We start from the raw sequence: 11,319 nt of genomic DNA, 5'->3' as shown, positions 1-11,319 counted from the left end.
AGCACCGGCACCGTTTCAAAAGTACCGGTTTGGCACCGGTATCGGATAAAACCTAAGTTTTGGAAGTTTGGAAGTTGGAAGTTTCAGTTATGGCTATTATGGTCTTTAAAGTGGGTTTAAGTTGCTTTACCCTTTTTTCATTAAATATGTCTTACAGCCTTTAAAAGCCTGTGGGTGGTATCCCTCTTGATTGTCACTTCCTATGAGCCGGGTTGTGACAAAAATAATAAACAACCTTATGTGGCATTTTGTGAATTTTGTGCAATTTCATTTTAGTTGGGTTTATATGGTGAGTATAAAGTTTTCATAGGAATCCCTAAAAATCTTGTTTTGTTTTGTTTTTGTTTTGTTTTGTCAGGGTCACATATTGTGCTCCCAATATTCGCAAAATTTTGTGAGAAAGTATTTATACCACAAATTCAGTTTAAAAAAAAAAAAAATGTCATTTAATTCTAGGGTTTGTTTTTTTTTTTTTGCATATTTTGTTCTGTTCTGTTCTCACATAAGCTTCTAAGCATTTGATGGTTTGATTTTTTTTTTAATAATCTCTCAATAATTTTTTCTTTTTTTTCTTTTTATGTGATGAGAAAGAAATTATTTTACTTCTCATCACAGCTTTTCCTGCTTCCCAGACTGTCACAGCGCAAACATACAGAGAAAAATAACCATTCATTCATACCTGGAGAGAAGCCACACAGAAACGTGAACATGCAAAGAACAATCCCAAACTGGATTCAGACTCTGGACCTTCTCCCTGTAGACTGTGGTGACGGTGCCACCCTTGGTTGCAATCATAAACAGCAATTGTTTAATTGATACATGAATGATACATAAATGTGAAACAATTTGATAGGTTTTACTCAATTTTATGTTACATTTTAAATTACATGATCTCAATAGAATAAATAAATCAAGAGTAAACTTTCACTTAATGTTTTTGTAACTGTAACAACCGTTCTGTGTCTGTGACAGCGAAAATAATAAATAAATTAAATTCAGTCGTGGTTCCCTTCAAAGCTCTGCATCATTTCTGAGTTTTTTTATTATTAATCACAAATACTTCACAAAATTTTACACCAAATTTAATCAAACGGCCGACTTCAGCTTCCGCCATTTAATTCTACTCTTTGCTTTCGCTCGCTCGCTCCTGCTGTTGTCCAAAGTCATCACACACACACACACACACAACCATCTCATGTTGCTTAGCTAACTTCTCCCTGACACCACCATACAATCTATCAGATAATACCCTCTGCATAAGCTGTGGTCCTGTGTGCTGTTTTGCAGTAAGTGTGAAAAAGGGAGCAGCTGTGCCTCTGTTTCTGCAGTTTGTCCTGATGGAGTTATTAACTGTTCTGTGCACTGAAGAATAACCTGCAGCTGGATCTCAGTCATAACACGTCATGTGACTGTTTTAGGATGAAATGTTGGGCTTTATAGATTAGAGCTGCAAACATTACACCACAGCTCATCCACTCTTTAACCTGAAGTGACTGTAACACCTCTGCATCACAGGTCTGATTAGCTGCTATAATATTAACTGGCAGGAGGGGGTCAGTCTAAGAGAGACATGTGGCACTCAGAAAACCCTGAATTCAAATCTATGGCAGACAGCAACAGTAAAGATGGTTGCAGAGGCTGAAATCCCATGTGTGAAAAAGGGTTTTTAAAACCTTATTTTGGAGCAAAGTCAGCAAACGTTAAAAAATGCTTGATGTCAGATTTGACTGCTGATCCTGTACATGCAGTGTTTATGTCCTGGTGACCATTCAAATAAAAGACAGAGCAGATAATGCTTCATAAATATTTACCAGTGCAGCATTTCATGATGGCTGCAGAGTGATCGGATCTGCTTCTAGAAGGAACCTCCTGTGTGACGCCAAACTGGATTAGCTTTAAATTCTTTTATTAAAGACAAACATAAACTTTCCATTTCATCCTGAGCTCTACATTCAAACTGTTCCAGTGCAGCTGTACAACTGTAAACACACACAGAATATGATTGAATAAATAATATAGAGAGGAGTGCAGGGATGTGTTTGGCAGCCAGCTGGACCTCACTGGTTAGACTGGTTAAGCTGTGGTGAAGGTGTGTGGCTCAGCTTCAGTGGGGAGTAGATGACGGCTGGCTCTGGTGGAAGATCTGAACACAAACACACAGATTACAGAAAGTTTAGATAAACTGATGTGAGCAGGAGCAGGTTAACACTTTGTTACGTTCCCCTGAGGGGTCTAGGCGGTGAGGGGGAAATAACAAAAAGTGTCCGGGTCAGAAAAAGGAGACAAGAAGACATAAGGGTTACATTAAAGAGTTTTATTAAAGTAGCTCAACTAAAAGAGACGGACAAGCCGCTATCACCATTTAAGAAAACCAACAAAACTCAGGTGTTGGTCAATAAAGTAAAACGTAAGCCAAAAAGAAAGAGCAGCTCACTAGCTGCAAACACTCACATGGCACTCTGGCCCAGAGCTCACCTTTCCCTGGGATTAAATACTTTTTATTGCTCTCTGTGGTTGGCATAAAGCTGGACACTCTGGTGACAGTGGCAGAGAAAAGGACATTAAAAAAACTGCTGGACATTATGAACAATGCTGGGCATCCTCTGCACACGGCCATTAACAACCAGAAGAGTCTGTTCAGTGACAGGTTGCTTCTCCCCAAGACAAGAACTAACAGACTTAAAAACTCCTTTGTCCCACACGCCATCAGACTGTTTAACTCCTCTCTGGAGGGGAGAGGGAGGGGAAACAGGAGGACAAAGGAGGGGGGAACAACTAAGCTGTAGTGCACTTCACTGTGCAATACTTTTGTTAATAGTCAACGGTGCAATAGACCTCAATACTTAAAATGTGCAATTCCTTTGTATTCTTATTCCTATTTATTCTATTTATCCCGTTTGTATCCTCTTTATTTATATATGTGTATATATGGTATATTTCTGCTCACGTTCTGTAACTTCTGTCGGTGCTGTGCTATTGGAAACCGAATTTCCCGGAGGAACCCACCCAAGGGATTAACCTCTGGGGGGTCCTAGAAAAATGCATACACTATTGGGCTTAGAGCCACAAATCGACCACGCCATGAAAAGTGCCATAAAATATCTATATATTAATATTTTTTTCCACTTTAAATTAGCCAATCTTTTAGACCTACTTCTCCTTGAAATATTCATATCAAGTTTTAATTACATTTCGCGGATTTTAACCCTTTATATCCCGGTTTCGTCACATGGCCGCACTGTTTTTTTAGCCCCAAAAAACAAAGAAATCAAATATTTCCCAAAAGATACAATTCCAAGGCCCGGACTCCCGAGTACCACCAACATTCGGAAGATGGCCCATTATTTGGTTGTAATGACCGTGGAATGGGAAATAGCGTTTATAATGGGTTTCAATGGGGCACAAATCGACCACTAGGACCAATAGTGTAAGTTTATCTGTAGCTCAGCCACTGAAGCTAATTTAAGGGAGTCAGACTGGAATTTTGAAATATATGTAACCAGACTTTTTTTTGGAAAAGTTGGCTATATTCCGTTCAACACAGTGCAAATGGCGTGTATACGAACAATGAAAAATGGCACAAATCGACCCAAGACCACCCAGAGGTTAATAAAGTTTTATCTAATCCGTCTAACTAATCTTGTTATCTAAAATATAACAGGTATAAACAGGTGGTGGAATGGTTAATTGACGTGATAGACAATTACGGCCGAGGAGGTCGAATGCACCCCCTCTTGCTTGGAAAACGGCCTGAAAGTAATCTTATCACAGACAAACAGAAGAAAATGGTATTGAGGTGAAAGGGAATGCAGTTTGTCCCGGACTTCAGCTAGAATGAAAAAGACACAAAGATGGAGTTATTCTGTGTCTTTATGCTGTCCACGCTTCCTCTTCTTCTCTCATTCTCTCCCCCTCCCTCTCCTGTTACTACTTCATTCATGAAACTGATCAATGATCAGCTGGTCGGCTTTTCTCTCTTGTTTGTTTATCGTTTGCGCCAGAAAGAGGAAACCAGCGGATGTCGCTTAAACAACAGCAGCACGTTTGATCAGCTGTTGTTAGAATTTATTTAATATTAATTTCTAGTATCAGCTGATGTTTGCTGGAGCCACAGCTGTAAAGCTGCTGGTCATGATATCGGTTTGGATATGTGGTGAGAGGGAAACATGAAGATGAAACCAGGAGATGTCCTTACTGAATCATCAGAGCTGAACAGGTGATGGAGAAACAGGTTTACCTTTTAGGTGACATGAATGAGTTGAAGGGAAGTTATGAACTGTTTCTGAGAGACAAATAACACCAGGATCCTTTTTTAGGTAGCTGACAGCTGGTAACTGTGCAGGTGCGGATCTAGCAAAGTGTTGCCAGGGGGCCATGTAGTTAACCCTTTAAAGCCGGTCGGAGCGGACACGCTCCATTTTGCGTAACTATTTTTAAATCCCGGTAGCACTGCAACCACGTAAGCTAGCGCAATAATTTTTTTTGCATATGAAACCGGAGGAGTTGTACTTACATCTTATGCCATCAGCTTGTCCTAGGTCACAGTTTCCTTCCACATATAGCTTTGCAAAAACTGCATAAAAAGCACTTGCAGCAACAAAAACATAATATTCCAGAAACACGCTTTGCCGATCCGATCAGCTGTTTGTAACACTTCCTACGTCCATCAGCGCGAACTATCGCATGTCCGCCATGACCTGCCCGAAACCGGAAGTGACGTCATTTTGCGGAAATGTAGTTTTTTTACCATCAGGGCCTTATGAGCCTATACTGGTGTTTTTAAAAGTTATGTTTGACTTTATGACTTTCTGTGTCGTTTCTGGGATGCTGAGGACTCATATTGCACTGCTGGAAATAGTTTATTTTGATGCATATGCTGTTTTTCAAATTTGCAGAATTTATTTTCGTTTTTCCTGCAGTATATAAAAATTGGTGTATTTCAAAAATAAAACTATGAAGACACTTAAAATAAATTTCCTGTGGTGGGAAACTATTTTGTGCAACTTTTTTGTATTTACAGTTTTGAGGGATAAGCCTCTTAAATTTCTCTAACTAGAAATATATGTTAAAAAAACAAAAACGATTTTCAATTTTTTTGTAGTTTATTGCACTTTTTTGCAATGTATGTAATTACTATGCACTTAATGCATACATATTATTAAAATTTGGGCTATAATGGTTGTATTGATGTATAGCAACTTGAAATGCTCCCAAAAATGGCTCCACAGCATGTAAAAATATAATATAAGCTCTGGCGGACTTGGTTCTATGGTAGGTCTTAAAGGGTTAAATGAAAAATACTTATCATTTCTATTCTCATTTAAAACGTCTAGCTTTTAATAAAAAATGATCTGAATCTTACAACCAAAGTGGTCATCTGATCAAATGTAAAGAAATCTTCCTTATATGTCACCAAGATAGTTGTTGTGACGTTGTTGTTGACAGTGTACGTCATTGTCACATTGTTTTCATTCAAAGGCTTTATGGTTTTTCCTACAATACCTGGTGGGCTGGTCTAGTCAAAATGCTCATTTTTTTTGTCCCAGTCCAGCCCTACAACTACCTGTAATCTTTGCTTAACTTTGAAACATTTTTAGGACAAAATAACAATTATAACCTTACAGTTTGTTTTTTAAGTGGAGACAGATTATGTAATGCTTTAAAAAAATGCAGATTGTATTCACCTTGTGAATCATATCTCAGTTAAAGGTTAGAGAACTCTATACTTTTTCTTTAGAACTGCTGCAGAGAAACCACGGACCCTCTACACTGTGCTGCCGAAAGGCAGGAAGAGGGTTTAAGTGCTGCAGTTACACAGAAAAACCTCACACCTCTGTGCACCACAATGGGACAAACACCTCTTCTGTGCCTTCTCTGTAAGTAACATGTGCTGGCTTTAAATCCCACTATTTAATATGTTGATTTAAGATAATCTGCTTGAGAGTGGCAGTGAGATTACTTTTACTTAACATTCAATAACTAAGCACATCCTGTTTTAAGAAAACACTTTAAATGTGGTCACTGCCCTTCTGCTATATTTGGTACTAAAGGAAAAACTCCTTGAAAAATAATTCATTTTTTATGATTACTTTCAGTTCAGATGTTGCTGTTTTCCAGAACAGCAAACCAAGGTAAGTGGACCAATTTTATTACAAACTAATGTAACAGACTAATGTAACAAACCATAACACAGGCCCATTTGACGCTGACCCATGACTGACTCATAAGTATCGACGTCAGAATCGGTTTAATGAATGTTTCTGGCAAGTGAAACTAGCCTAAACATAGTAAAACTGAATGGTAAATTGACTGATTCTCATATACAGGGAGTGCAGAATTATTAGGCAAATGAGTATTTTGTCCACATCATCCTCTTCATGCATGTTGTCTTACTCCAAGCTGTATAGGCTCGAAAGCCTACTACCAATTAAGCATATTAGGTGATGTGCAACTCTGTAATGAGAAGGGGTGTGGTCTAATGACATCAACACCCTATATCAGGTGTGCATAATTATTAGGCAACGTCCTTTCCTTTGGCAAAATGGGTCAAAAGAAGGACTTGACAGGCTCAGAAAAGTCAAAAATAGTGAGATATCTTGCAGAGGGATGCAGCAGTCTCAAAATTGCAAAGCTTCTGAAGCGTGATCATCGAACAATCAAGCGTTTCATTCAAAATAGTCAACAGGGTCGCAAGAAGCGTGTGGAAAAACCAAGGCGCAAAATAACTGCCCATGAACTGAGAAAAGTCAAGCGTGCAGCTGCCAAGATGCCACTTGCCACCAGTTTGGCCATATTTCAGAGCTGCAACATCACTGGAGTGCCCAAAAGCACAAGGTGTGCAATACTCAGAGACATGGCCAAGATAAGATAAGATAAGATGACCTTTATTAGTCCCACAGGTGGGTAATTTGTTTTGTTGCAGCAAAAGTGCAAAGTTATTTAGCAGAAATTAGAGAACACTGGAATGCAATAAAATTCAATAGAATAAAATATACAAAGGCATGGCTGCTACTCACCATGGAAATACATCCCATTAAGCTCTCCATGCACTGTTGTTGAGCTAATCTAAAGGCCACATAAGGTTTGGAGGTGGCCTGTACAACTTCGTGTCTGAATTTCTGTTGTTGCCATCACTTCCACTTTGTTATAATACCACTAATAGCTGACAGCCAAATACAAGAAAATTTTACAGACTAGACTTCTTGCATTGGTGTCATCCTATCACGTAAAATACTTAAATTAACTAAGCTACTAAAATCAATATCATGTATATGCTTTCTTTATAACAAAAATATTTTTTATGTTATGTTTAATCAATGTTCACAGCTCGTCTGACTGTGAGTCCCAGCAGCTCTCAGTTCTTTAAAGGAGACTTTGTGTCTCTGAGCTGTGAGGAGGACGACAGCTCTGCTGGATGGACTCTGAGGAGAAACACAAATGGAGAAACAAGGACTCAGTGTGGAACTGAATTTGGATAATCAGCTGGTTCTTCCTGTAGTCACCTCATTGTCACATTGGACAGTGGAGTTTACTGGTGTGAGTCCAGAGAGGGTCCCATCAGTAACATGGTTAACCTGACAGTCACTGGTAAGCTGAGTGTGTGGAGTTAGTGTTGATGAAGCTGTGTGTAAATGGATGAAATGCTGTAGTTTGTCTCTGTGTTGAGGTGGATCAGTGATCCTGCAGAGTCCTGTCCTCCCTGTGATGGAGGGAGATGACGTCACTCTGCTCTGTAAAACAAAGACCACTCCCTCCAACCTCCCAGCTGCTTTCTATAAAGATGGCTCCCTCATCAGGAAGCAGCCTACAGGTCACATGACCATCCAGCATGTTTCCAGGTCTGATGAAGGCCTCTACAAGTGTGACATCAGCGGTCATGGAGAGTCTCCATCCAGCTGGATCACTGTCACAGGTGAGCACACTCTGTTTATTTTACAGATTTTACATCCAAAGCTCAAACTGATCACAAAGATTCACATGTTCTCATTAATTCCAGGTCCTTCCACCTCTCCTCCTCTCTCTGTGATGGTGTCTGTTTCCTCCATATTTGGGCTGCTGCTGGTTGTACTGGTTGGACTAGTGAGACGACGTGTCCGGAGGCAATCTGAAGGTGAGACACACATTCACATAGCTCACTAATTAAAAGGTTAAAGACAGTTCACCTCAAAATCATATCAATTTTCTCTGCTTAGGCTTAAAAGGTGAGTAAAAGTTAGTTTCATTATATTGGATCAGATATCTCCATCAGTGGTTTAATCACAGTAATCTAAGTAGAAGCAGCACTGCAACATGTAAGTTTGATGATGGGGTGAACTGCTTCTTTAAAAACATAAGATGCACAAGGAAGTGCAGTTTTTGCACTTCCTTGTGCATCTTATGTTTACCTATACCTTCACATTACTACCTGAGGATTAATTTAAAGTTAAACTAAAGGCTGTATTTGTGCATCAATTTCTACTTAAGCATTTGAAAATAATTTGTAATTTTTTAAATATATTTTTACATTCTGATATTTTTAGTTGGCTTTTTTTTCCCTGTGTTGATTGCAATGCAGCACTTGAGACTTTGTGGTCAAACAGTTTTGATGTGAGTTGCTCTGCTGAAGTCCAGTTTCCTGTATTATGACTAAAAAAAGAAAAGCTTTTTTTTTCTTTTAACACAGCTTTCAGAAAGAAAGAGTTCTTTTATTCATCCAAGTTTACTGACTAAAATCTTTCCATTGACTTTCCATTATTCTTATAAATATTCATATTCCAGCTGTCAAACCAGCAGCAACAACAATTATTGTGTTATCAGAGGGAAATCTGTGGTATTTGCAGACAGAGATCCTGCAGCAGCTGCTACCTCCTCATCAGTGAGAAGAACTTCAGCAGATGGTCGAGACGAGTCAAACAGAAAAAGAGGTACGACAAGTTTCCTGTTAGAAATGCTTTAAAAGTCCTCTGCTCTTTCCACATGAGAGGTAAGGTGGAGAGGTGGAGGTGTGCTCTGGAGAGAAGATGAGTGAAAGTCAGCAGAAGCAAGACAGAATACATGTGTGTGAATGACAGGGAGGCATGAATGAGGCAGTGGCATGAACAAAAAGACATGAGACAGAACTGAAGATGTTAATTGATGATGTTAACAGCAATATAATCCCTTTAACTGCAGATAAGGTTAAAAAAAAACTTAGTTTGTTTTTTTTTTTTGTTTTTTTTTTTTTTTTTTTTTTTTTTTTTTTTTTTTTTTTTTTTTTTTTTTTTTTTTTTTTTTTTTTTTTTTTTTTTTTTTTTTTTTTTTTTTTTTTTTTTTTTTTTTTTTTTTTTTTGTTTGATTTGATCAGTGATTGTTATGTTTTCTGTGTACCACATGAGCACAGGGCAGCTCTATGGTGATGCTGTGCCAGTCAGGTAAAAACATTTATTTTAAATCATTTACAAAAGGGTTTCCTTTCCAAGAGGTGTAAACAATTGCATCGTTTTAACACATGAGCAGCTCTGCGGCCATTAAGTTTCCTGTTTTGAGAGCTAAACTGAGCAGAGGTGTTAAAGTGGCTTCAGATTAACCCTCTGATGCATAGTGGTCACTGGAGTGGACAGCTACTAAAACGTACATATCTCTTTAATGCATTGGTTTCTATGGTGGAACTGCATATTAGCCTCTAGAGTGCTCTCTGCTGCCATGCTCCATTGAGGTCAATTCAGTGTTCAGTTAGTGCAACTGCAAGTAAATTTCCTCTGAATCAAAGATGGCAGACAAACTGTCACCCCTGCCGACCACTGCTGGCATATCCTGTCAATCCTTCTATGCTAAAAGAGCCCAACAGGTAAAAAAAATATGATGATATGCAGTAACATCTAGGGAAGGATATTATCTGTTTGGAATAAGAAATTGTTATGTCTAATATGTAGAAAACTACGATTAACCATGTGTCCACTGTAGTGGACATCATGCATTACCCACTATATTTTTTTAACATAAGTCATAAATTGTCTCACTGTTTTTTGGGACTGTTTTGGTTATAAGTAAGCATATAATTGTTACATTTATAAGCTACTCATTTAAAATGTATATTTCTGTGCAGATCAGCTGTAGTTTGAGTTACTATAATAATTATTTTATCATATTTTGTAGACTTCAAATGCAGCAAAGAATAAGGCAGCGTACAGAATAGTCCAGGAAATTCCATCCAGCTCCAGTGATGATGATTTCATTGATGAGTGCAGTGATGATGAGTTCAGTGATAAGTCCAGTGATGATGAGAGTGGCTGCCAGAGCAGAACAGAGACATAGGAACTACGGACAGCCTAGGTGTGATGAACACAGAAGTGTTTGGAGATGCAGAGACTAAGATGTCAGTTTGTGTTTTCTTCCAGCATGCTACTAAGGGCTTGGTAATACTGTCCTGCATCGTTATAGAACTGTGTAGACTCAAAAATGTTTCTCTTGTTGGAGATAGTTTGCCATATTCAGGTGTAGGATTCACAGCTAGGACTGTTGATTGGTTTTGTTATTTACGTCTAAACATTGGGGCCTTATGAGTTGAAAGTTCCAAAAAAATTGCTGAGATGTTTTTCAAAGGATACAAGCAAACAAGTGTTTGTATATTTACAATAGAACACAAGGTAATTAATTTTTATAGTAAATTCACAGTATTTCATGCTAAGTGCTCAGGCGCATGTAGTCCACTGGAGTGGACAAGTTTATAACTTTATAAAAAAACATATTTTTGGGAAAAAAAGAGTTGAACATTTTTTTTCATGTCCTGAGAAGAATAAAAGCACTTAAGAAAAAAATCTTGACCAAGGCTTTCATAATTCATGCATCAGAGGGTTAAACAGAGGATGTGTTGTGAAGAATGTGACTCAGGTTTGCAGCTCTAATTCATGAAAAGTCTATCTTTATCTCACCCTAGCATAAAGTACTGTATCTCTCACATGACTTTGTCTTGTTTTGCAGAGAGCGATTCAGCTGCAGTGCAGAGAACAGCTGACATCACTTATGGAGACATCACCATCAGGACAAACAGCAGACACAGAGGTACAGCTGCTCCTCTTCAAAGGTCCAACCCTAAATCAAATTTTAAAAAGTTTAAATCTCAGCCTGCAGCAGCAGACACTGGGAAAACCATATTGAAAACATTACAGCGCTTTGGTCTTTGTGCAGTGTAGAGAGAGTAATGTGGTCATATGAAGGTGTTATCAGCTCCACAAGGAAGAGAAGTGTGTTACGGCCCTAGCAGGGCCTCCTCCTGAAGGTGCCTGTGTGGGAGTGTCCTTCAATCACTTCTGCCTGAGGTGCCACCTTTCCCTTTTACACAGCTGACTCTCGTCAGTAATT

The 11,319-nt window shown here is 38.6% G+C and overlaps 1 protein-coding gene across 3 annotated transcripts in view; it reads left to right on the top strand.

Moving 5' to 3' along the window:
- The window catches only part of LOC102304278 (V-set domain containing T-cell activation inhibitor 1), a 15,460-nt gene that overhangs the window by 3,946 nt on the left and 195 nt on the right, over nucleotides 1-11,319 (top strand). The window contains exon 4 of one of the 3 annotated variants that reach the window (XM_014330939.2): nucleotides 633-2,178. The exons of 1 other annotated variant lie outside the window; for it this stretch is intronic. In XM_014330939.2, the coding sequence (XP_014186425.1) occupies nucleotides 633-706 (74 nt within the window). In that variant the 3' untranslated portion in view covers nucleotides 707-2,178. Of the gene's footprint in view, nucleotides 1-591; nucleotides 2,179-11,319 lie in introns of those variants that run through there. One more of the 3 variants, XM_014330938.2, reaches the window with a different exon arrangement.

This window comes from Haplochromis burtoni, unplaced genomic scaffold (assembly GCF_018398535.1).
Source record: "Haplochromis burtoni strain Fernald_Lab_line unplaced genomic scaffold, NCSU_Asbu1 Contig_1126, whole genome shotgun sequence".
Lineage (NCBI taxonomy): Eukaryota > Metazoa > Chordata > Actinopteri > Cichliformes > Cichlidae > Haplochromis > Haplochromis burtoni.
The sequence above is the reverse complement of the archived record's forward strand: the minus strand, read 5'-3'. Positions and strand labels throughout refer to the sequence as shown.